The sequence below is a fragment of the Mustela putorius genome, unplaced genomic scaffold (assembly GCF_011764305.1).
Source record: "Mustela putorius furo isolate JIRA1106 unplaced genomic scaffold, ASM1176430v1.1 tig00000407_pilon_pilon_pilon, whole genome shotgun sequence".
Classification (NCBI taxonomy): Eukaryota; Metazoa; Chordata; class Mammalia; order Carnivora; family Mustelidae; genus Mustela; species Mustela putorius.
In genome coordinates this window covers 23,865,211-23,891,765 of record NW_025421373.1, presented here as the reverse complement: position 1 = coordinate 23,891,765, position 26,555 = coordinate 23,865,211, and the positions used below count along the sequence as shown (strand labels likewise).

The following is a 26,555-nucleotide window of genomic DNA, read 5'->3' as shown; positions in this document are numbered from 1 at the left end:
TATATCGAAACATCTCAAGCTCCTTTACAATCTCATTCATCCATCTTGTTGCCTCAGCGGGAGCCAAGATCTGTTGGTGGGATGAAAGCTGAGATTAGAATAGAATTATAGAACCTCAGTGCTGCGAATGAGCAGACCCGAGGATGAAGCCTGCCGCCTCACAGACCAGGAATGCTGCCACGTAATGCTGCCAGACGAGTGAAGAGAAGACATTCCAAACCGCAGCAAGTGTCTCAGTTAATTCAGAACAAGAGCCTTGAAGGGTGGAGCCAGGATTCAAACCAGGAAGTCAGTGTGGTGGTCACAGCTGCAGGCTTCTGAGACAGAAAGATCTGGCTAGGGTAGATTTGGGGTTCTGCCAAGGATTAGCGGTGACTTCAGTCAAGCTAGTCTATACCTCCCTAAGCCTCAGTTTCCACATCATAAAAACAGAATGACAATGTTACCCAGAGAAGTAGTTAGGTTTTTTTGAACCTGACGCTTATACCACTTGGGTGGGGATGGGGAGGTGCTTGTAAGGGGTGGAGTGGGCCTTTTTAAGGGAAGGAATACAAAATTACAAATTCGAAATTGCATCCAGGACTTTGGAAGGGGTCCCATGTGAGGGAGGGGCCGGACAAATCTGTCTTGAATGCTACCGGTTAGCTGAGAGATCACTGGAGTAAAGCTCTTGGCACATGAGATGATGGTACAGAGAGTGGTCTGGCTTGAATAAAATGCTGTAATTTTAAGGAAGGAGGAAATCTTGGCCTGTGCATCTGTGACTGAAGCAGAGATAATGACAGAAAATGAAACACTAGAGAAACCCCCACAAGTCCTTCTTTAGCTGCAGAGTCCTATCCCGAATGTCATGTGCGACCTTAGGCAAATCATATGCTCTCCTGGTGTCTGTGTCCTAGCCAGTGAAATGTGGCTTGGGGTTGTACAGTCTCTGCTCTTTTCCCAAAGAACCCCCACTGCTTTCTCCCTGGAACCTCACAAAAGCTAAGAAGCAGCTAGAGGTGAGTGAGTGCTTGCTTCTTTTCCTCCTAACTTTTCCCAGGGAAGAGGATCTCCCGGAAGGATGCTTTTCAACGGTCGGTCGTCAGCCAGTGGGAAGTGGAGCCCTTAACCTGGGATGAATAAGGAGCTGGGGTGTGGAGGTATTCTCCTGGAGACAGAAAGAGGGTATTAATTAAAAAGCCTGGTCCCTACTCTTTCACTTTCTGGCTGTGTGACATTGGGCAGGTCTCTTTAGTTCAGAGTCTGATTTCTTCATTATTTAATTTATAGGGATAAATGAGAAAATATAACTAAAGCATTCAGGAGAATGTCTTTCTCTTAGTGAAGTGCTTCATACCTGTTAGTTAGGAAAATGAGGGGTATTGTCACTGCTCTTAGGTGAGGTGGATGACTCCCCTCCCGAATCTGTTCCTGCCTCTCTGTTCTAGCTGCTGGGGCTTCTTGGGGCAGGAGGAGCAAACTCCGGGGGAGGTGGGTGGAGCCTCATTCCAGCTCCGCCAGAACCTCCTGAGGCACAGCCGCTGAGCTGGGGTTTGCACCTGACAGACACCTTCCTGCTTGCAGAGCAGACCTCCTCCCCACCCAGAGCCCTCTCTCGGAAGCAATCATGCCTGTGACAAAGAGTGCCGGGGGTCCCCAGGGCACTGTTGACCTCAAACTGGACCTCAGGTCCCCTCCCAAAAGCGCCAAGAAGCTACAGAGCAAGGACTCCAGTTTCTGGGATGGACATCCTTCCGAGTCACCAGGCTTAAAGAAGACCAAGGGTATAACGTGAGTGCTTTTTTCTGCCACCTCCCATTTCTGCCTCTGAGCCTGCAAGCTTGCATTGACAAAAATCCTAGTGCAGCTGTGTCTGACGCCCAGCCCATTATGCAGATGGGAAAACCAAGGTCAAAAAAAGTGCAGGCAGAGACTGAGTCAAGGTGAGAGGTTACAGGGGCAGGAGCAGGGACTCAGAAAGCCCTAGGCTCTCATGGTCCCACACTCCATAGGGTGGGGACACTAAGTCCCAGTTACCGCCGGCCATGCACTGGGTCATTGGTAGGATGGGCCCTAGAATCCAGTGCTGGCCCTAAGTCTGCTTTGCTCCCGGTCAGTCCTGACCATTGACAGAATCCCTAACTTTCTCCAAGGAGTTGAGTTCTAACCTTAAAACCGCGGCCTCACTGACAACCAGGCATCGACTCCTGTCTGACTCCTTCCTCCAGTCATTCCGACTTCTACTTTGGCCCATGTTTCAGTGGTGAGGACATTGAAAGCACAGGATGTGGAAGACTTTCTTCTACCTCCCTGTGGTGTGTGTGGGGGTTGGGGAGGCTTGCAAACCATGACCAGGAAGGGTCTGCAGAAGGAGTTTAGGAGGGGGAGAGACACTATGGGGCTCAGCAATCACCGCCTCCACCGCCCAAGCCTAGTGGCTAGTCCCCTTAGGAAATGTGGGTGGTTGGCCTGCTGGAGAGTGCTGCTGCTTTAAGAAGAAAATGTTGACAGCACTGGTACAGTAGAAAGAACAGCTGCGCTCTACTAGTGATTCTGTACCTTCCCTTCCCCCAGCCTAGAGTCCTCCATATGCAAAACAGGGGTAAAGGGGTGACAGTGCGAATTTAAAGAGACCGCCTGCTGGGAGGGGGTGTGCAGCAAGCTAGGAGAAGTTACCAGAAGGGCAGGTGAAACCCCCTTCCATTGTTAGGTCTAGAGCACCAATAGGGTTCATTTGCCCCCAGGGGCTAATCCTGGGGGCTGTGAATTCCTGACACTGAGAATGAACTCTCTAGGCCTTGGGCCATCCACAGCAGAGCAGGGATATTTCTCAATCAGAGGCCTTGGGGGAACCCACCAGCTCTTGTGTCCTAAACTGACTATGTGGTTTGGTGGCAATTTCAGCTACTTGAGGATCAAAGACAGTAAAGCATGAGAGAACTAGAGGGGCTCTCATGGTTTGGAGCAGAAGAGAAACAAGTCGGGCAAGTGCGGAACTCAGGTCAGCTCATGTGGTTTCAGATGCCCACTTAGCTGCTAACCAGCTCAAGCAAGAGACAGAACTCTCTGCCCCAGTTTCTCCTCTGTGAAATGACAGTTCACTCCTCCCAGGAGGGCTGCAAAGGTGACTTGCACATAAAGCCCCCAAACACAGCACCCTTAAAAGCTGGCTGCTATGAATACCTTGCAAGGCCAAGGTCACCAAAGGACTTGGGGCTAGACCACCAGTGCCCTGCCTCCCAGCCCAGCGCTCTGCCCAGCTCACCACCCTAAGTTCCCAAGTCAGCTGCGGGCCCAAAGTTAAATTCTGATTTCTTAAGTCCTTTGGTTAGAAATTTCTAAAGCGACCTGTTGACCCTTTCCCTGTTGCAAAACAAGCCCATTATTGGAGGGCCGTAGGGCATGAGCGCTGGGTCAGCGATGCTGACACCCACAGAGGGAGAGAAGGGCACAGCACTCTCCGCCCACATTCTCCCTCAATTGTTCTCTTTAACCCGTAACAAATCCTTGGGCAGATGCTGAGAAAGCCAGAGGTTCTAGGGATTAACACAAAGATAAGGGTGGTTGGGGCAATTCTTTCAAAATATCATTCCTCCCAACGTTTACAGAGGCTCAGCAAAGTAAACCTGTTGGCCAAGATGACACAGTTAGTTAAGTAAGTAGTGGCCTTGGAATTTAATCCCTCGTTCATTCAACCTTAGAGACCAGGCTCCTTCCAGAATACCTCTGGTGCCCTTTATAGTGTCTTTTCTGAAAACCTCTTCCAGGGAATTTCCAATGTTTCTGAAGTTGTGGATGTAAACCCAACACTCAGCTTGGTCCCACCTGGTCCAGGTACAAAGAGGTATAGTGACAGGTTGTTCCGTAATTCGTCAACACAGAGCGTACCTCCCTGGAACTTATCCTTACAGGTGCCCTTCAGACCACTTTCCCATCTGTCTTAAAGAGGGGATCGGAGTTTTTATTTTTTTATTTTTATTTTTTTTGATTGGGGTGGAAGGAGACATGCCTTTCCCCAGTTTGAGGTCTTGGCCTGAGGCCAAAAAAATTCCCCTGGAGCCCAATCCTCAAATGACCTTATGTCAACAGACCCCATCTGGGGGCCTCTTTAATTCAGAAGTCACCATGAAGTCTCTTTGCTGCTGGCCCTTTTCCCTTTTCTCTGAGTTCAATCCTGTGTCAGCTACTAGTTTTATGACCTTGGGCCATCCCCTTTCTGAGCTTCCATTTCTGTCATTACAAAATAGGATTTTTCCTTTTATGTGTCTCTCTGGGCCTATTTCCGGGAGGTGGTCCAGTACAAGCGGGGTGAAGAACAGGGATGCGGAGGCATTTCTGAGTTCAAATCCTGACTCCCGCCGTGTGTCTCTGGACATATCATTAAAAAAAATCTCTATGCCTCAGTTTCCTCAGCAGCAAAATAAGGGCAATAATGTACTTCCTAGGCTTGACAAGAGAATTAAATGTGGTAATACGGGTTAAGTACTTAGCATAGTACCTGATATATAGTAAATATTATCATGGCATATGTTGAGTGTTAACTGCTAAAACCATGACAGGCAAACTGAGATGGTTGGTCACCCTATAGGAGACCCAAAGGTGCCAATCAAGGCCATGGGGACAGAGAGATGGCCAGGAGCCCACCTCTCCAGCTGAACTCAGGTGTTGGCATGTCATGAGGGAATGCCTGTTGGACCTCCTCACCTTCACACACCTACACCCTCATGTCTCTTTCCTCTCCTTTAGAGCCTTCCAGACCTTGGTTCACCTGGTGAAAGGCAACATGGGTACAGGGATCCTGGGACTACCGCTGGCTGTGAAGAATGCAGGCATCCTGGTAAGACGGAGTGCTGCAAGTAGGGCCAGCATGACAGGGTTGGAAGGGGAAGTAAGTGGGAGGAGAGGCTCTTAGAGTTTATAATGGGATGCAAGAAGCTGTCTTTCTCGGAGGCAGCTTGGTCCAGACCCGGAGTCTAGACATCAGCCGGGGTTTGAGTTCTGGCTCTGTCACAGAATTGGAGTGGCCCTGGTGAGTCATTTGTCCCTTCTTTGAGGCTCAGTTTTCTCCCTTGGAGAATGCAGGAGTTGGACAATGACGAGTTTTCTGATTGTGCTTTATGTAGCACTAGGACACGTAGACACCTCTGAGGTCACTAAGGGTCAGAATCCTGAGTCCCCCACTCACACCACAACACCCATTGTAATTGCTTTATGTACTTTATTGGAGTACTACTTGAGATTATATTTGAAAGCACCGTTATTGCTGCCAAAAAGGACTTCCAAATCAGTTTTCTAGAAAGTTCCTTGAGTGCCAAATGGTATCCGTGCTACCAAATCCGTCTTTGCAAAGTTCTTCCTAAATCCATTCCCTTCTCTCCTCCCTTTTCCCTTGGCTCCCCCTTCCCTCAGATGGGTCCGCTCAGTTTGCTGGCCATGGGCTTCACTGCCTGCCACTGCATGCACATCCTGGTCAGGTGTGCCCAGCACTTCTGCCACAGGTAAGGAAAACAGCATCCTCATGTCAATTGCTTTGGTCCTGGGTTCTCAGGGATGTCCCAGAAACATCCTACATAAAACAAGAGTTTACTTCTTTCTTCTAACAAGGCTAAGAAAAAGAGAAAAGCATTTGGGACACGGACCTAAGGTGAGGCTCTGCCACGTGACTCATTAGGTGATCTCAGTCAGGCCACTGGGATTATCTGCTTGGCTCCTCTGTAAATTGGGCATAAACAATCCATGCCTAACCCTGCCTCAGAATTGTGATGAGAATCCATTGTGACCCTGGATAGGAAAACTGCTATACCCACATGAGGTGTGCTTTATTACCCTGGTTCTGGAGGAACCACCCGCTTGACAGGTAAGGAAAACAAGCCACCCAGGAAATACTGCCAGGTGTCTAAGTCTGAACTAGAACTTAGGTCTCTGCCCCCAGTGTTCTTTCTCCTCCAGCTGGGTCCTGCCTTCCTGTGTGTCTGAAGACCTTTTAATACAGGATCTGAGGTTAAACACCCTCTTGCTAACTCTATATGCACTTTCTCCTACAGGCTTAACAAGCCCTTCATGGACTATGGTGACACGGTGATGCACGGACTGGAAGCCAGCCCCAGCGCCTGGCTCCGGACCCATGCCCACTGGGGAAGGTACCTTGTTCTTGCTCTGCCTGAAGTGGAGTGAGCTAGAGGAGGAGGAAATATGGCTGTCAGAGATGCCTTCTTCCCTGGAAAGCTGGCTCACGTGGCACAGAATGTTGGGCTTTCCACATGGAAGGGGTTCACTGGAAATCTTCCTGATCTAGGACCCCACCTTGTATACTTTCCTTTTTTTTTTTCAGCTTTAGTATTATTCACTTCTTTATTAAACTATGTTTATCCTGTTGGACTATGTACCAGGCCCTGGAAATACTGTGGGGAGCAAGGCAAACAGGCTTTGCTACCACAGAACCCATTATCCAGCAGGAAAGACGAGCATCACACAGGTTAGGAGACAATCACTTCATAACCACTAGGATGAGTGTGATGAAGGAAGGAAATACTAGTTGTTACTGAGCAGATAAGGCAATGTGTGTGGGCTCATGTGGGTTTCCTAGGAGGGAACAGTTGAGATGAGCCCTGAAGAAAGGAATTCTTAAGAATAAGCAATTACCTAAGTTGAAGTGGGCAGGAGCCTGGATTGCCTTCCCGGAAGATGAAAGAGCAGAGCTCTTTCAGTGAAGGTCTGAAGCTAGATGGAATGTGTGACAGTTTCAAGGTACAGAACAAAGGGAGCTTGAGGGCAGAGTCAATGAGATGAGGCTGAAGGAGGATCCAGGGTTCCAAGCAAACTCTACATTGTAGACCCCCTTTTTAAAGGTTTTTGTTCTTTTCTTTAATACCACAAAGAAGCCACTGGAAGGTTTTAATCAGGCAAGTATCACATTTGCGTTGTTTAAACATCTGTCTGGCTTCTGTTAGGAGAATACATTATAAGTGAGCAACAGGTCAGATCCATGAGGGGGCTATTGGCAACGTCCGAGGAGATAACAATAACAGCTGTGACCAAGCTGGTAGCAGTGGGGGTAGAGAAAAGTGAATTGGGGTTCTGCTTTGGATCCCAGGACTGTGGGAAAAAGGAAAGTCAAGGTTGACTCAGATTTCTGATGACTTTAAGTTTAGACAAGTTGGGTTTTAGATGTCAAACGGGCAGGGATATGTACATTTTTAACCTGTCTTCATGTAGGACATACAGAACTGAAGTCATCAGCCATGAAGCCAAGGCGCAGAAGACATCCCTTAGGGAGAGAATTTATAGTAAGAAGAAAAGTGTTAAAAACAAACAAACACGTTAAGCACCCTTTGCTAAGCTGATGTCCTCCTCCAGCAACTCCCACCTTTTGCTTTCGGGACTGACACAGAACAATCAACCCCCTCCTTTCTCGGTACTTGGGACTAAATCTGCTCTTTTGTCTTTGTTTTCAGGCCTGTGCCCACTCTGTCCACATGCTCTTTTCTGAGTACCATCTAGGTCAAAGTCTCTCTTGAATTATGATACTCTAAAACATTCCAGCCCTGCTCTGCACTCTCTCACGAAATGTAGTCTGCAATGCATGGTGGCCCTGGCACCGCTCTTGGCCCAAAGCCTGTTCACATCCTGACAATACATTCAGCCTCTGAGCAGACTCAGAAGGCTTTGGGATGATGACCAGAATTTTTCCAGTGTGTGACCCAAGAAGAGGCTCTGTCTGTCACTTACCCCTCAAATCCTTCTACCCATCATTGGACATATAAAGCAGCTCTTCCTGCTCTCCTTAGGGACCTGGGTCCCCTAATTACCTCCTCACCTATAACTTGAACTTCTCTTTGGATCTATGGGCTCTTCCAATCAACATTTAAATGCATTCACGTGTCTCCATCTTAAAAAATAGTGAAATAAACTCATAAAGTTTCCTGGACCTCACACCGTCCTGTAGCCACCACCCAATCTCCTATTCAGCAGCTGCGTATTCAACAGAGAGCTGTTGAGTACCTGCGGTGTGTCCAGATGGGTTGTGACAGTGGGTCTACAATGATGAGCAGCATGGGCACCATCAAGACTGAAGCTCACACTTAGCTCCGTGAAAGAACATCTCACATTCTGACTTTACTTCCATCCATCTGGTTCACACCCCTTCCGTGGGTCACCTGGCTTTTCTGTCCTGAGACTTCTGTTGAAGTTCTTCCTGCCTACGTTCTAAACCACCTCCTTGTTGCCCCTTCTTCAACTTAGAGAACCTCTCAACAGTGTGGGTACAATTAAACATTCTCTTCTTCAGATGTTTTCTCCTCCCTTGGCTGCTATTAAACCCTTCCCTCACCCCTAGTTTCCCACTTACGTTTCTGGCCAGCCCTTGGCTTTCATTACAGGCTCCTGGTGTTCTCTAGGGTTTGGGACACCGGCTTCTCACCTCCTCCCTCTGTGCACTCCCCAAAACTGACCTGCCTTCTTAGGGCTTTATCCATTACTGACAAATCAATAGTTCAGGACCCTCATATGTAGTCATCTCCTGAACTTTAGGAGCCTTAGGCTCAACAATTCAGATACTGAATGTGTCACTTTTTCCTCTTCCCCCGAAACCTGTTCCTTCTTTCCAGTTCATTTCATTGTCCTAGCCAAAGCCTTTCAGGAAACTCTGAACATTTCCCTTTCTGCCAGAGGTCAGTGGTCACCAAGTTCTGTAAGTTCTAGCTCCCTAGTACCTCTTAAATTGCTTTAATTCTCTCCTCCTAATAACCATGTCTTTGTCCAGGCTGCTGGACACCTCTGTTATTATAAGAATCTGCTACACAGTCTACCTATCTTGAGTCTAGCCCCTCCAGTGGATTCCCCACAACCAGAGAAATCTACCTTCTCCCTCTGCTGAAGTGCTTTCCTCACTCCTTCCTCTCCACCTCTCCTCCTCAGTCTTTTTAAAAAATTTCTCTCTTTCTTCCCCTTCCCAAGGGACTCCTGCTCAGGTATTGGTTTTTCCATGAAGGCTATCTGCTCTATAATTAGGATAAACTGTCCTTTTCACCATGGTCCTGAGTGCCGATTCTTTTTTGGTCACTGATCTATGAACCACTCAGTCAGGGGACCATGTGTTATTTGTGTTTCCCTCAGAGCCTAATATGGCGTCTGGCGCATGGTAGAAAAAATTTCCATGTTAATGATAGCTAATAAAAATGGTGTGCTTGTTTCTATACATCAATTAGCATCAATTATGAGGAATGCCAGAGCCAGGTGCTGGGGGAGACTCCCAACTATGAAGAATTTCCCCACTTGCTGAGCTGGGAGTGTGAGGGTGGTTGAGACACACTTTTTTTTTTTAAATAATAAGGAATGATTGTTACCTCCCTTCTTAGAGCCCATTGTTGACTGCATTAGCAGAAGTGAGGGTGCTGGTACCAGGTCACCAACCCCTGGGGACGGAACTAGAAACGACAGACCAACTCTTCTTTTATAACATGTTTTCTTTCTCCTCTCTTCCAGGAATATCGTGAGCTTCTTCCTTATAGTCACCCAGCTGGGTTTCTGCTGTGTGTACATTGTGTTTCTGGCTGATAATTTAAAACAGGTAGAGTGTTCCAGAGAAGGTGGAAGGGGAAAGGATGTGGAGGAGGAGGGTCCTCTGTGAGGTGTTCAGCAAATGTGGCTTCTTCTTTTGGGCTCCTAATGTCCTCAGGAGTACAACAAAGGAAGTTAAACTAGATGTTATGAAGGAATCCAGATTTCCCCGGTTCACTGATCTGTTCTGCAAGTGTTTAATCTTTCCAGTATCTTGGGCCTGTTCTCAAAGCCGGTCTCTAACACTGAGCTGGTACAAACCTAGAATTTTGTCAGTTGCCCTGCCTTGGAGCTTGATCATCCCTAACTCTCCTGAGACTGATCTGGCTCTTTTTGGATGATCCCTCATCTTTGGACCATCTTTATCCACCTTTAGTTGCTTAACCTCTGGTTTAACAGTTGTTGTCTCCAGGAAGTTGTTTTGATCTAGCCCAGAAGGTATCTTGTAGCAATTTAAGCAAAATATGGTGGGTAGTAACAAAGGCTATCCTTAGTCAATCAGTGAGTTTAAAAAAGAAATTATTAAAAAAGAAATTATTCTCTAGGGCTCTTTTTGTTTGTTTATTGCAATATCAGAAATTTAGAAATGTAAAGAAATTAGAAGGAAAAAAATAGCATGCATTCAAAGTTAGCTGCTATTCTATGTCAGAAACAGGAAGTATTATGTCTGCTTTCCCCCATTTAGTTCTCTCTAGGGCCTTATCTCTCTAGGCCTTATCTCTCTAGGGCCTTATCCCATTTTGTTGATGAGAAAACTGAAACTATAAACTCTATAATGTGTAGAAGACCACAAAGCCAAGATTAAAAATCCAGGCCTTTCAACATCAGAGCTCAAGTTCTTGAACACTGCTATATTACTTTTCAAAGTGAAAGAAAATTGGGGCGACTGGGTGGCTCAGTTGCGTAAACATCTGACTCTTCATCTCAGCTCATGCCTTCCTCTCAGGGTCGTGAGTTCAAGCTCTCTGTTGGACTCCATGCTGGGCATTGAGTCTACTTAAAAAAATAAAATAAAATAAAAAAGTAAGAAGAAGGGGAAGAAGGAAGAAAAAAGAAAGAAAATTATTAATTCAACCACTCGTGGTTATTGTTTTAAGTTAGTATTAACTAGTTAGCATTTTGTAATGTGCTCACATTTTTTTGTCCTTATGTTTTTTTAATGTAATTTTTACCAATTTCATAATATTTCATCACACAGACTGGCCAGGATGTAGTCTTCTCTTGTTGGATATTTTATTTGTTTCCCTTTGTTTTTCTGCTATAATCTGTGGAAGGTTTTGTACACCCCTTTATTTCTTTGGTATATATTCCTTAAAGTAAAATTACTGGATCAAATAGTTTGGTTGTTTGAAGGCTCTTAAAACATGTCGCCAGACTGCCACTTGGAAATCAGTTTGCTATCAGCCGAACGTTATCATCTGTCTAGAGACAAGGCAAGCATTCTCTCCAAGAGTTTGCAGGCTACATAGGATGCATTCTAAACCAAACAAGCTAGCTCTCAATATATTTTGGTGCTGGGTCAGGACACCACCAACAATCCTCTGAAGACAGGGCCGCTTCACGGTGAACTTAAGGGGCAAAAATATGCGGGGGCAGGAAAGACCATTGCAACAAGGGAAGGCTCCTTTACAGAGGTTCCACCAAGCAGGGTGTTGAAGGACAGGTTTGAGGAGTAGGGGCAGCAGTGAGGGAGGGGGGAGTGAATACCTGGAGGCAGGAATGTACAGCCCTGCTCAGGAGAGGCCATAAAATTGGTTGTAGGAAGGTGTGGACTTTGGGAGACTTGAATGGGGCCCATGATGGGGGCCATGAATGCCTGCTAATGTTTCTAGTACTTTTCCTATTGAAAGGAACCAGAAAGTGAGGAATTGGAAAAAAACAAGACTTAATGGTTCATTTAAGTAACCATGTTTGTGTGTTCTTAAGTGAAAAGGAGATTTCAAAATAAGAGCATATGCTGTGATTGTGGTCTTGTAAAAAAAAAAAAAAAAAGATGAGTATAATACATGTAATTTGTGATATGGTGTAGAAAATGCATAGATGAATATATTCCTAGACATCACTTTGGCTACCAATGTGTACTGAGATCACCATTGTTTTTACATCTCCTTCTTGCCTAATTCTAGTCCCTAATTGTTCTGCAATGCTCTGCAATATTGCTTGCACAGTAAGACGGTACCCATTAAGTCAGGCTGATTCTAAACTAGGGTAGTACCAACCCTCTCCTCCCCCTATATCCCCGGACTTCAGGGTGGTGTTTGTACTGTGTGCAGAGGGGGTGTTTCTTGTTTGTCACGATGATTGGGGGATGGAAATAGCTTTTACTGGGTGGATGCTAAATGTCCTGCAGATAATGGTCCAGTCCTCACAAGGAGTAATTCTCTCGCTCAAATGCCAGTATTACTCTGATTAAGAAACAGTAAGTGATGGGTTATTTTTGTTTTAAGCAAAGGAAACTCTAACTCATTGTGAGGCCCTGGCATGTGAGACTTGTTTTGTGTGAAGGAGTTTGGTTATGGGCCAGGCACTAAGCTAATCATGTGGCCAGTAGATGTATTGACTCTTCCCTCTTTCCTCTTCCCGTTCCTTCCTCAGATAGTGGAAGCCGTTAATGGGACCACCAATAGCTGCCATTACAATGAGACAGTGATTCTGACTCCCACCATGGACTCTCGACTCTACATGCTCTCCTTCCTGCCCTTCCTGGTGCTGCTGGTCCTCATCCGGAATCTCAGGGTCTTGACCATCTTTTCCATGTTGGCCAACATCAGCATGCTGGTCAGCTTGATCATTATCACCCAGTATATTGTCCAGGTTAGTGGACCTGACTCCTCCAGCGGGCAGAGCTTTATTATTGATATAATAGACTGATACTTACCTAAGGCCAACCCTGAGGATAGCCGTGAACCTTACTCTTGAGTCTCGTACCATTGTACCATTCTTTCCACGAAGATGTCTCTGTGCAATCTCATTCTTCTGGATAGGTCCTCTTTTATGTTGCTATTCTAATCCTTGTTGAATTCTGGTCTTTGAAAAAAATTTTGCTTTTCAAGGGATACATCTTGGTTGGTGAACCACAGACCATTCCTATAATGGTTGGATAGCAGCAAAAGGCAAATGAAAAGCATGATCTCCTACTAAAGCTGGAATTTAGCGAATTACCTATGGTCTTACATCCTCTAGGCTACCATTCCAGGTACCAAAATTACCCACAGGAACTCAAGAGAAAAAAAATAATACTTAGTCACAGAGGCATGGTCTCAGAAGACCACAAGCAAATCCGTCACAATGCAAATTACAAAGCCTTCAAGGTTGAGTTGTAGATATTGATTTTCCCTCCATTTACTAGAAAAGACTATATAGAAATTTAAGCCCAGAAGGCTCTTAGCATATCTCTCATGTCATCCAGATATCTGGATAAATCTGAAAGACTTATCTTTCAGAAGTCTCAAGAAAAAGTTATCTCGTCCATGGAATTTAGTTAAAAAAAAAAAACCAAATTAGTCATATTTTAGGATAACTACAAATAGGTCCTATCTTCCTTAAGGCAACATCAATAAATTCTACAAAATTGGATTTCCTAACAAGATAGCTACCTTCAATTCATTTTTGGACCATTCTTGAAGTTGCCCAGTTAGAGAAATGGCTCTGTAATTATTGTCCCATTCAGGTCACAGGGTGCGTGACATATTTATTCCACACATTTTCTTTCCCTTTAATTTATTACTCATTGAAGAAAAGGGGACTTTCACTTCTGACTAATTACTGTGGACTCCTGAGAATATCACTAACTATAGTCACAGCAGTTTCTGTCAGCTGTAACCACTGGTACATTCCTAGTGTCCATGGACACTGCAGGCTGGTACCAGCCTGTGGTGCATTAAATTTTCTTTTGGAGGATTCTGGTAACCATACTCCCCCCATGAGGTATTGACCCTTCAGTACTTCGACAATACCTCAATGCTTCTGTCCTCTGACTATCTGGTGGTGTACGTGTTAAAATCAACTTTGATGCCTACTTCCTTTTGAAGTTTTCCAATTCCTTGACATTCCTTTTTTTTTTTTTTTTTTTTTTTTTTTTTTAATTTAGGTCTACTCTCAGAGTACTCCCCCTTTTAAATGAACCAAAACATGCTTTGAGAGTTAAGGTCTTACTACACTTCTCTCTCCTGTAGGAAATTCCAGACCCCAGCCAGTTGCCGCTGGTAGCAAGTTGGAAGACCTACCCTCTCTTTTTTGGAACAGCTATTTTTTCATTTGAAAGCATTGGTGTGGTAAGCTTTGAATTGGGATAATCCTTTGGGTGGCCCTCTGAACAAAAGCTGGGAACTCTCAGTTTCTGGGTTTCTGTGTGCACACAGGAGAAAGTAACCTCTTGTCCCAATACATCTATTAAACATTTATCTTCCAACAACATGTGTTTCCTAATCTTTTAAACTCAAGACAAATAGAGGTAGATAATTTACAGGATCCAATGAAACAAACAAAAGCAGTTTTTAGCTGGGAAGTACTGTATATTTACAATGGATTATTATATAGTTTATGTTTCCACACTTGAAGGGTAGTGCTGTGTATGTAATTTTGTTTACTTTTAATTTGCATTGCTACAATTCACTTTGGTGGGGGGAGTGTGTACATTTCTGTAAGTTTGGGAAATGCATAGAGTCAGAGATGTGCCACAATCAGGACACAGAACAGCTCCCTCACCACTGGAAACTTCCTCATGCCATCCCATTGTAGTCAGCTCCTCACCTCCCACTAACCCCTGGCAACCACTTTCTGTTTTCTGTCTCTGTTGTTCTCTCTTTTCCAGAAAGTCCTATACCTGACATCACGCAGTACTTAACCTTTGAGACTGCACGTAAGATCACCTGGGTTGTTGCATGCGTCAGTAACTCCCTGCTTTCTATTGCTGAGCTGCCGCTGTATAGACATCACCATGATTTGTTTATGAGTTCACCTGCTGAAGAACAGTTAGGTTGTTTCTAGTTTTTGACAACTATGCGTAATGCTGCTATAAGCAAGCATTTATGCACAGGATTTTATGTGAAGATAACTTTTCTCTAGCAGTAGGTTTGCTAGTCACATATTAATGAATATGGTTTAACTTTATAACAAACTACCACACAGGTTTTCATAACGGCTGTACCATTTGGCTTTCCCACCGGCATGGTTGAGCATTCCAGCTGCTCTGAGTCCTTGCTAGTTCTTATAGTCCTGTCAGCATTTTTTTTCTTTTGCCATTCTAATGGGTTCATAGTCATGTTTGATTGCTATTTAATTTGCATTTTATTAATGACCAATGATCTTGAGTTTCATTTTGTGGGCTTGTCCTCTATATATCCTCTTCAGGCCAGTATCTGTTCCAATCTTTTGCAAACTATTTAAAAAATGGAGCTTTTGAGTTTTAAGAATTCTTTATATATTACAAATCCAAGTCCTTTATTGGATATATAATTGCAAATATTTTCTGCAGTCTGTAACTTCTCTTTTCATTCTCTTAACAGTGCCTTTCATAGAGCAAAATTTTAAATCTGATGAAGTCCAGTACATCAAAATTTTCATTTTATGGATCCTGCTTTCAGGGTTTTATCTAAAAACATTTGCCTAAACCAAGTTCACAAAGATTTTCTCCTATATTTTCTTCTAAGTATTTTATGGTTTTCATTGTACATTTAGATCTATGATCCATTCTGAGTTAATTTTTGATAAAGTTGCTTGTATGTTGACGTCCTTTTTTTTTAACAGAATACCCAGTTGTTCCAGCATCATCTGTAGAAAAGACTGTCTGTTTTCCATTGAACTGCCTTTATATCTTTGTAAAAACCTTAACAGTATTGTCTTTGAATCCATTTATTTGGGTCTTCTTTCATTTCTTTGAACAATGTTTTGATACTTCACATCACTCCCACACATTCACAACTTCAGGCAGAGCCCAGGACTTCACTTACAGATTTAAGGGATCACTTTCTCCAGCATCCTCCTACCCATGTTTTCTTGCATAGTCACCAGCTTCCAGGCGCTTCTTTTTCTGGTTCTCTGGCTAGAAAGCCAAAGTTATAGCCTCCCTGTAGTGCTATGCACATCCTGTGACTGAGTCTGACTGGGGTTAAGCACTGAAAGACAGAGGGAAAAACTTAAATGAGTAAATGAGTGAATGAATGAGCAGCAATTCCTCCCAGGGACTATTTCATAGACATGCAACCTATGCAATCACTTAGGGACCTGTCTTTGGAAGGATCCTACAATGGTTTTTATTGCTCTGCTCTCATCATCTTGAAATTCTTGATTTTTGAACAAAAAGCCCTGCAAATGAAAAGTCTTTTTGCATTGGAGCTTATAAATCATATAGCAGATCTGATTTATTCCCCACATTCTCTGGACTCCCAAAGCCCCCTTTCCTACTAGTTCTTTTGCTCAAAGAGAAAAATTTGTGTCAGATATTTAAGTGCCTGTGTGACCACCAGAGTCACTGATATACCAGGATGCTGCTTTGTGACTGGGACTTGCCTTGGGAGTGTGATCTTGAGAGCAAAAAAGGAAACAAAAAAGTAGGGGCCCCCTCCATAGTGTCTGTCCCCCAGGGGCCTCTGTTCTCTGTCTTCTGGCCAGAAAGAGGGTTTCTCTTGAACTTATTTCTGTTTCCATCCACTACATAGGATTCTAGGATTTGAGGTCCTCTTGAGTCTAAATTGGGAGATACAGGAAGAAAAAATACCAAGAAGCCTAGTACCATAATGGTCATTTTTACTGGTTTTGATCAAACCATGTGCTGTCATATCCTTTTCAGAGTCCATGGATAGTTGTTTTATGTATTCTGCCCAGGACTTTTAGTTTTAATCAGAAAAAGAGCTATGGTGGAAGGTGCCTACACCATCCTCTTTTTTTTTTTTTTAAAGATTTTATTTATTTATTTTGACAGAGAGAGATCACAAGTAGACAGAGAGGCAGGCAGAGAGAGAGAAGAGGAAGCAGGCTCCCCGCTGACCAGAGAGCCCGATGCGGGGCTCGATCCCAGGACCCTGAGATCATGACCCGAGCCGAAGGCAGCGGCTTAACCCACTGAGCCACCCAGGCGCCCCTGCCTACATCATCCTAATGGAAGTGGAAGCACTTTATATTTAGAATTCTGGAGACTTGTCGCAAAAAGCAGAGTGCAGTAGTTGAGCAAATGCCTTTGGAAGCAGAATATCCTGGAATCTTACTTTGGCCATGGGTTATTCTCTGAACTCGAATTCCCCACGAAATGATGGTAGTAATTGTTCAGTAAGTATTGAACACCTACTATGTGCTAATGATGATTAGTATCAGAGTTCACATTAGGTCTAAAAATCTTCTAGCCTAGTCTCCAAATTTTTCAGAAGGGACTGAGGCCTAAAGGGGAAAAGGACTTGAGCCAGATTCAAATTGGGAACAGCTGCAGCTGTGGCTAAATCCAGGGGTTCCTTACTCCCAGTGCAGGGACCTTAGCACTTTATGTAAATGGCCATTTATCAATCTGATTGATTGTGGGAGGGGAGAAGGACAAAGCCAGCTACTGAGTAAAAAAGGTAATTTTTAGCCTGGAGAATTTATGCAGTGAAAATTTATGGCAGGGTGGGAAAGCTCAGGTTGGATCATTCACTCTCCGTGTGATTTCCCCAGACGTTTTCCTGAGCACTGGCTGCTACTAGGAGCCTTCCCTCAATCTGGGAGGAAGTGGAAAGGCACAGTGATGACTTTGACCTGGCATTCCCCTCAAGCGTTTTCCATTTGTATGGGGTTGAGTTGCCTATAGGACAAAAAAGGAGTTAACAGTACAGGGGAGTAGATGCCCAGGTCCTACTGAGTAATAAATACAATGCTAGAGATTGGGGAGAAGCAAGTACTTGAACTTCCGAAGGCAGCCCCAGTCTGCAGCCTCACTCTGCAACTTTCAAGCTGAGTAACTTAGAGCAAGTTACTTCATCTTGGGGCAGTCTTGTTTTCCTCACCTGTAAAATAAGAATTATACAAGTACCGTCTTCATAGAGATGTAGTCTTCCCAGTATTAAAAAATAAGAACGGTTGACATTTACTAAGCCGTTAGTGTATGCCATTGTGGTGCTCATATAAATCCCAAAAATTCCAGTAGGTTAGTTTTCAGATAAAGAAACCGAGGCACAGATCAGCCTAATGCTGCATGCAAGGTGTGCTTGAGTCCATGGCCTGATCAAGGAGGACAAGGTGGAGGAGGGCCTTCAGCCGATAGAAACCAAAGGAGGAATTTATGGGATGAGAGGCCAGAAGGTTGGCTCCAAAAACAGAAGTGACCTTGGGATGTCCAGCAGGCTCCAGGCAGTCTGTCTCAGCTTGGATCTCTCAGAGCCAGGAATGCATCTGGAGAAGGAGGATCCCAAGAACAGGGTGTGTAGGGAAGTGTCCTGCTAGGGAACCAGGAACCTCCAGTCCCAGCTCTGCCACAGTCCGCTGTGTAACCGGAGTCGCAGCCTTCCCATCTGAACAGAGAGCAGCGAATGCACTAGAATTGCAAGTCTCAAACTCAGATGCCTTTAGAAGGCAATGTGAGTGAAGAAACCAGATACTATGTCCATGTGAGGAGGAGAGGTGGGCCTGGTTAAAAGGGCAAGAATGGTGTGCCCAAAGACATTCACCTTCAATTGTCTAAAAGGCTATGCTGGCCAAACAAAATGCATCTGCTGGCCAGATCAGGCTGCCTCAGGGGCTGAGCTCCTTGGTCTGCACAACCTGAAGAAGGCCCCTCCCAGCTCTGAAGGTGCAGAGCTCATCTTGTGACAGCAACCCTTCCTTCCTTACTTCCTTTTTTTTCTCATTTATTGTGGTAAAATATACCAAACATAAAATTTACCATCTTAACCATTTTTAAGCATGCAGTTCAGTCACGTTAAGTACATTCACGACATTGTGCAGCCATCAATGCCATCCATCTTTTGGCCTTGCACGACTGGAACTCTGTACCCACTGAACAGTGACTGTTCATTTGCCCTTCCATGAGGCCCTGGAAACCACCATGCTACTTCTTGGCTCTCTGAATATGACAACTTCAGACACCTCCGGAAATGGGATCGGGCAGTATGTGTCATTTTGTGACTGGCTTATTTCACTCAGCGTCATGGTCTCAAGGTTTATCCATGTTATGGCATGAGTCAGAAGTGCCTTCTCTTTTTTTTTTTTTTCAATTTATTTATTTTCAGAAAAACAGTATTCATTATTTTTTCACCACACCCAATGCTCCATGCAATCCGTGCCCTCTATAATACCCACCACCTGGTACCCCAACCTCCCACACCCCCGCCACTTCAAACCCCTCAGATTGTTTTTCAGAGTCCATAGTCTCTCATGATTCACCTCCCCTTCCAACTTACCCCAACTCCCTCCTCTTTTAAGGCGGCACCGTATCTACTGTATGTATATACCATCTTTGCTTCTCCATTTATCTATCAGTGGACACTTGGGTTGCTTCTGCCTTTTGGCTATGGTAAACGATGCTGCTATGAAGATAGTTGTACAGATAGCTAATCAAGTCCCTGCTTCCAGTTCTTTTGTGATAACCCAGAAGTGGCATGCCTTTCTTTTGTTCATGTTCCTCTGTATCCTTCTCTCTCTTTCCCCTATGATCCTTCTGTAGGTTCTGCCCCTGGAAAACAAGATGAAGGATGCCCGCCGCTTCCCAGCCATCCTGTCTCTGGGAATGTCCATCGTCACTTCCCTGTACATCGGCATTGGCTCTCTGGGCTACCTGCGGTTTGGAGATGACATCAAGGCCAGCGTAACCCTTAACCTACCCAACTGCTGGTAACTTCACAGGCCTCCAGGTGGTGGGGACTGAGGGCCGGGTAGGAATGTGTGGGTGACTGCCCCCTACTCCCCTTCACAGATGGCAAACTGAGGTTTAGAGGGCCTCCACAGTGAGAAACAGAACTGTCAATAGAACCCTGGCTCTGGTTTCTTTGTCCAGGGAGCTCTTCCTTCCATAGCCTGCCATGTTGAGTGAGGCCTTGATGGTTTAGTATGAAGAAGGACTTGATTTAGGAGAGAGAAGTGACAGTTTTTGGTCGCCTAAGGAGAGAAGGAAGGGGCCCTCAGGGAGAACAAGAGGCAGAGAGAGGAGTTGGTGGGTGGCAACACTCATCTCCGATTACATTTCCTAAGGTCTTGGCAATAAGCCTTGCTTTGCTAAAGCCAAGGGTGCACATCCTCCAAGTTAGAGTAGATAAGATGAAAAAGTAGTAAAACAAGTAGTAAGACGAGAACCAGCTTGGGAAAACCACCGGAAAAATGCACTATGTCCAAATGCACCCAATTCATGCAATGGTTAGCGGACCCAGACTTCAGCAGTACCATATCTAAATAGACACATGGCCCCGTATTGCATCATGCAACACTGTCTCCCACACTGAGGCGTGTCATTAATTACAGGATGTCTGTCTTTTTAGGGGTCACTTGGAGGTTTAATTTACCTAAATGGGGCTCCTTCCCCAAGCTGATAAATTATCATTCATGAAGCATTTACTGCCTGCCAGTTAGGTGCAGATACCGATCTAGGCACTCACGGGCATGGTGGGTGCTGGCTGAGTAGACTATGATCTTGATTTTCACTACCTTCCCCAGCTCATGATCCATGGACAGTGGGGGAGCGATGGTGTATATACACAAATAGAACAGATCCAGGAGGCCTCCAGAGTAACAAAGGGGCTTTGGGGACTTTTGAGGAAAGAAATCCATCAGAATGATGATCTTTTTGTGCAACAAGACAACTCCAGCCAGACAAGGACAACCCTGTCACTCATGGGCCCACGTCCTCGCTGCACCACCGCCTCAGTTGTGGTCATGGATGATTTAGCGAACCTCTCTGACCCTCTGTGTCTTCATCTATAAAGCAGAGGTGCCATGGGGATTAAGCTGGCGTGCAGTACACCTCAAAAGATGGGACAGTTGGAAATGGAGTAAAGTGGTGTTTCAGGGAGCAGGACTCAGGAAGCAAGAAAATCAGAGAGCAAGAAACTCAGGAATGTGGCAGTTAATCTTCCTAAGGAAATGTTCCCCACATACACACGGGTTTACTGAGCATGTGAGACCTTAGTGGAATAAAGGAAAAAGTCCTTTCTCCAGAGGTCAAAAAAGGCTTCTGTAAAACTCAGCCCCCTTCGCGCCATCACACCCTGTCTCTGCTCCTAGCCCAAGGCCTGCGAGGAATGTCTCTCCTTTTACCTCCCATCCCCCATGCATCCCTGATTGTAGACCTGCTTCTTCCCCTCAGGACTGAGCTCTCTCAACCTACTAGAAGCATGAGCTGAGGGCCTGGTCTGTGCCAAGGGCTTTGGAGGAATCCAGAGAATTGCTAAGGACTGACATTAGATCACAAGAAATGGACTTGCTTTAGACCCAGCTTTTTGGTCTTCACTACTTACCACTTGTGTCTCCTTGGGCAAGGCAGCAGGCCTGAGCCTCTAGTTTCTCAAATCTAAAACTGACCATCAAGTGATAAGTGGTTTATGAAGGTGTTACACGTAGCCATGCTCAAGATTCTCTCTTTAGAGATGACCCTCTGTCGCATTCAAATCTGTCACATTTCACTCTGTTTTCCCCGCATGCTCTGCCATGACTTGGCTCTGGGAAGTCCCCTGCCCACCATTTTCAGACAAGGAACCTGGAGCCCAAGGGACGATCCCACAGTCAGAGGTTAATATTCCAAGGAGGGGGGCTCCTGGGTGGCTCAGTGGATTAAGCCGCTGCCTTCAGCTCAGGTCATGATCTCAGGGTCCTGGGATTGAGTCCCGCATCGGGCTCTCTGCTCAGCAGGGAGTCTGCTTCTCTCTCTCTCTCTCTCTGCCTGCCTCTCTGTCTACTTGCGATCTCTCTCTGTCAAATAAATAAATAAAATCTTTAAAAAAAAAAAATATTCCAAGGAGGCCGGGTACCTGAATGTGGTGGCCTCAGAGGGCGTTGCTCTGGTTTGTCCCGCAGGCTGTACCAGTCGGTGAAGCTGCTGTATATCATTGGGATCCTGTGTACCTATGCCTTGCAGTTCTACGTCCCTGCAGAAATCATCATCCCCTTTGCCACCTCCCAGGTGGCAAAGCGCTGGGCACTGCCCCTGGACTTTTCTATCCGCGTCGCCATGGTCTGCCTGACAGGTGAGTAGAAAGCCAGGCAAAATGTTGCTCTTTTTCCTGAGGCTGTCAGGAATCTGCCAGGTGGAGAAGCGTAGTCCTGATAACCAGTGATGATTGAGCACTAATTGTATCTCAAGGACTGCACTAAAGCTTCACGAGTAGTAACTCATGTAAGCCTCGGGGACAACCTGATTCTCCTCTGTACCTAATTAGTCGGATTCACAGGTGTCCAGTGACACAGGAGTCTGAACAATAATCTTAACGATAAGACCTGATATTTATTAAATACATACCGCATACCAGCCACTGTAGGTACACATTTTTTAGGCCAAATTTCATAGTATTTTGTTCAGCCCTGCAGGAACTCTAATGAGGTAGATAAACTATGATAAACTTTACTTTACAAATGAGAAAACTGAAGCAGCGAGCCATAAGTAATTGGCCAGGAAGTGCCAGAATTGGATTTGAATCCACATCAGCTAAGTCTGGAGTCAGCACCCTTCACCTGACAGGTCAGTGGCCAGTGAGTCTAATCTAACAGCAGAAGTGGGTTTTAAACCTCTGAGTGTTGTATAAACTTGTGCCGACATTTAAAATGTCCAAGATCTCACATACAAATCCAGATTTCTAACGTTTTGTTGGGGGAACAATTAAAACGGTTCGGCAAGCCGAGGATCACATTCTCCACTGGCAGCAGCGAGCGGGACTTGCCCCCTGGGCTTCAGCTGGCCCTGCTCACCCCCTCGCAGTCCTCCTTATGCCCCAGGCCCCGTGATCCAGGGCACCCGCCCCACGTCGATGAGTGTTTCAGCAGGGGTGATGGAGATGATAGAGATTCCTGTATGGAGCGTGGCTTTCCCCAGCTGTCCCTAAAGCTCCTTTTAATTGCAATTCTAAGAATCCTCTTCAGGGAATTTCTTGCTTCTTGCTTCACTAGACCAACCAATGCAGTTCCGTGGACGCCAGTTTTCTTTCTTTGAAATGATTTGTTCCCAGTTTACCCCAGTAAGCAGGGATACTGCCATTCAGAGCCTTAGTGACTCTGGAGAGATCGAGGCATTTGTCCTAAATATGAAGATAGTAATTCCTGAAGCCTTCTGCATGCATTGCCCCAATCTAGACAACTGAGGAAATAAATTGAAGTAATAATACAGATAACTTTTCTGAGTTATATTTTGTTACAGTACTTAATATTAACTCGGTGCTTTGTATCAACTCAATTATTCTGGGGCATATAAATGAGTTTAAAATTTGAACACCAATTGCAGTGTGAACCATAACATCTAAAAGGATAGGTAGCATTTATCGCCATTTTGCAGGGGAGGGAACAAATTGAGGAGGAAGTAGGGACCTAACCCAAGGCCAAACAAGAGAAGCCAGAATCCTGCCTTTCAGACCTGTTTTGATTCTAATACACTACACTCCTCCTCCTCCTCCTCCTCCTCGGGAAGCCTGGGAGAGGTTTCTGAGCTTTCTTGGTGAAAGTCTTCCAACAAGTCAAATAAAAAGATGTGGAACCCAGGCCTATAAAACATCTCACTAAAAAATAGATAATTTCAAAATCTTTAGCTTCTGGTGTTTGTTGTTATTTTCTGACATATATGTAAAACCTGGAGAAGACATTCTTTTAATGAGATCCCGCAAACTTATTCCAGCTGAAGACCCATTTCTCCTATAATTTCATGTTCTAGTCATTTGCAAGAAGTGCATATAGTGTTAATTATTAAAACGTTAGCTCTACCAAAGCTTTTTAAAAAAAAATTTTGTGTCCTCTGTATGTTAATGTGTCCCAAGCAGAGGAGACAGTTTCCAACATTGTTATTTAATGTTATTAAGTAAGAGCTTAATCATTGTCTTTTTTTTTTTTTTTTTAGATTTTATTTATTTATTTGACAGACAGATCACAAGTAGGCAGAGAGGCAGGCAGAGAGAGAGAGGAGGAAGCAGACTCCCTGCGGAGCAGAGAGCCCGACGTGGGGCTCGATCCAGAACCCTGGGATCATGACCTGAGCTGAAGGCAGAGGCTTTAACCCACTGAGCCACCCAGGTGCCCCATAAATAAAATCTCTTTTAAAAAGACAATGATTGGGGCGCCTGGGTGGCTCACTGGGTTAAAGCCTCTGCCTTCAGCTCAGGTCATGATCCCACGGTCCTGGGATTGAGCCCCGCATTGCATCGGCTCTCTGCTCAGTGGGGAGTCTGCTTCCCCACTCTCTCTGCCTGCTTCTGTGCCTTCTTGTGATCTCTGTTTTCAAATAAATAAAATATTTAAATAAATAAATAAATAAATAAGATTTAATTTATTTGAGAGAGAGCGAGAGAGAGTGGGGGTGGATCAGAGGGAGAGGCACAAGCAGATTCCTGTTGAACAGGGAGGCTGATGTGAGGCTGGATCCCACAATCCCGAGACTGCAGCATTAGCCAAAACCCAAGAGCTGGATACCAACTGACTTGAACCCCCCAGGTGACCTTTACTCATTGTTGAATAATGTGGATATTTGAAGGGCATCTCAGTGGCATTAAAATTATTTTAAGCTAAAAATATTTGAACAAACAGCATCTACAGGAAGGGGAAAAGTAAATCTTTATCTGAACTTCCTTTGCTGCATTAAGCAGGACCTTCTGACAAGGTACAGCCTGAATAATTCGGCCAGAAAGGAGACTAACCATCACCACAGACTGAGTAATTCCCTAAATAAACTATCTGAACCATCATTAACTTCCACTTGTCCTTACGTATTCTCTTTCTGCCCCTTCCTTTCCACTTATGAAATGGGCGTGTGATCCCCTGTCTTGGGCTGTTCTGGGAGCTAACTCCTCTGAAGGCTCCCTAGCCCCAATCAAATTCTGTCTTTTGTTCTATTAATTTTGTCTGCTGTCAGTAAATTCCCAGCCCCTGCTGTCCCCCCCCGCCCCATCCTTAAACCTAAGTAGGCAGAGGGAAGATTTCTCTTCTCAACAATATGAACGCATATTTTGGAAAAATTATAGGAGATACACCAAAATTTTAATGCATAGCCCCTGTGAATGAGGTTGCAGTATTATAGGACTTCCAGTATTTTCCTTATGCAACTAAGTATGAGAAACAACTGGTTTATGTCCTAAGAAAAGGATTCTTAAAAAAAAAAAAAAAAAAAAAAGGTTGGAAAGCTTGACTAAGTCCCAAAGATCCATGTATCCCGTATCATCTCCTACAGGCACCTTGGCCATCCTCATCCCCCGCCTGGACCTGGTCCTCTCCCTGGTGGGGTCCGTGAGCAGCAGTGCGCTGGCCCTCATCATTCCGCCTCTCCTGGAGATCACCACCTACTACTCGGAGGGCATGAGCCCCCTCACCATCGCCAAGGACGCCCTGATCAGCATCCTGGGCCTCATGGGCTTTGTGGTGGGGACCTACCAGGCCCTGAACGAGCTGATCCTTTCAGGACAACCCCTCCCCTTTTCCAACTCCACCATTTTTATTCAGTGAGAATGGCACTCACTGCTCCTTACCCACCAGCACCTGACTTTTACTGACATGGATATCTTTTGTATGCTTTATCTTTGTTTTGCCTCATTATTTTTTTTCTGGGCCAAGTCATGGTGAAGCAAGCAAAGACTCACCAGTTACAGGGTCTAGATGGTAATATACAAATTTGGTTTTATTACTTTTCTTTTCATCTCTAGCTTTCCCTTTAAGTTAAGAGTCTCCCATGGAAGGCTCCTGATTCATCCAACTTGGCAATTCACAAGGTGGATTTTGTACCTTGAGTGGCGCTGTGCAAGAAGAGGCCACCAGGGGGAAACCAAGTGACAGCAACTGGCAGAAAGAGATGCCCTGGCTGAGGCTGACCCTGATCTGGTAGACAAAAGGTTTCTCCTTTCCAGATCTATTCAAAGAACATAGACTAGGAGAAGTAACCTATAATCCAACAAGTTATACACAACTCCTATGACAAAATATATAGGGAAAAAAGGTCCAATGTGAACTGTTTAACTCTCAGAAAGGAGCCATCATATTTAAGTCAAGGGCAATAAACTTTCTAAAGCACTGGGTAAAGTTTTGGCCCAGTTTGAAGATATCAACAGTAGATAGGAGGAGTAAATGTGCCAGTGGGGTGGGGGGTGGGCGGGGAGCAGACAATACCATTGCAGTATCTGACATTATTCACCGCTTAATTCTTGCAACAAGCATTCTACCTACTGTGTGCCAAGCACAGTTCAAGGTTCTTAGAGTAGATTGTAAAAATGGCCATAAATTCCTCCTGACAATGTGATTTTGCAGCTCCTCTTATCAAGAGGTGAAATCTTTGTCTCTACCCCTCAAATCTGGTCTTGCCCTCATGACTTATTGGGGCCAATGGGACGTCGGTTGCTTGTGCATCCGGACTCACATTTCTCGCTGAGCTGTGGAGCCACGACCATCAGGTAAAGAAGACTGAGCTAGTCTACTGAGGGATGAGAGGCCATATGGAGCAGAAGCGAAACATCCCAGTTGAACCCATCCTTCAGATCAACCTGTCTGCCAATGTCAAGACACACGAGGGAAGCCTCCTAGACTACCCCCAGCCCCAACCAGGCTGATCCAGATCATAAGGCTTGTCCAGATGATCCACAGAATTGTGAGAAATAATAAATGTGGTTTTAAGCCATAAAGTGTGGGAGTTTTTATGCAGCAAAAGCTAACTGATACTCACTTGAAAGACGTTGTACCAATGAGAAAAGCATCCCTGCCCTCAAAAAGCTAGTTCACTATCCACTGGGGAAGAACTACAGGTAATCAACTAAGTCTGGTAACATTGATCCTCATGAGGGCAGAGGGACACTGACTCCTCCAGAGTCCTAAGTATGACTTTCCACAGGTGGCGCCATTGACCTGGATTTCCAGTAGAACTTGAGTTTCCTGACACTGACTCTTGC

General features: G+C 45.0%; 1 protein-coding gene across 1 annotated transcript; it reads left to right on the top strand.

Moving 5' to 3' along the window:
* Window positions 1–1,492: 1,492 nt before the first annotated feature.
* Window positions 1,493–26,291, top strand: SLC36A2 (solute carrier family 36 member 2). Its single transcript, XM_004737787.3, has 10 exons — window positions 1,493–1,773; window positions 4,729–4,819; window positions 5,392–5,480; window positions 6,027–6,122; window positions 9,466–9,550; window positions 12,136–12,354; window positions 13,716–13,814; window positions 19,169–19,335; window positions 21,508–21,677; window positions 24,854–26,291. Exons 1-10 carry the CDS (start codon window positions 1,610–1,612, stop codon window positions 25,123–25,125), a joined length of 1,452 nt encoding a protein of 483 aa, XP_004737844.1. The 5' UTR covers window positions 1,493–1,609; the 3' UTR covers window positions 25,126–26,291.
* The last annotated feature ends 264 nt before the right edge of the window (window positions 26,292–26,555 follow it).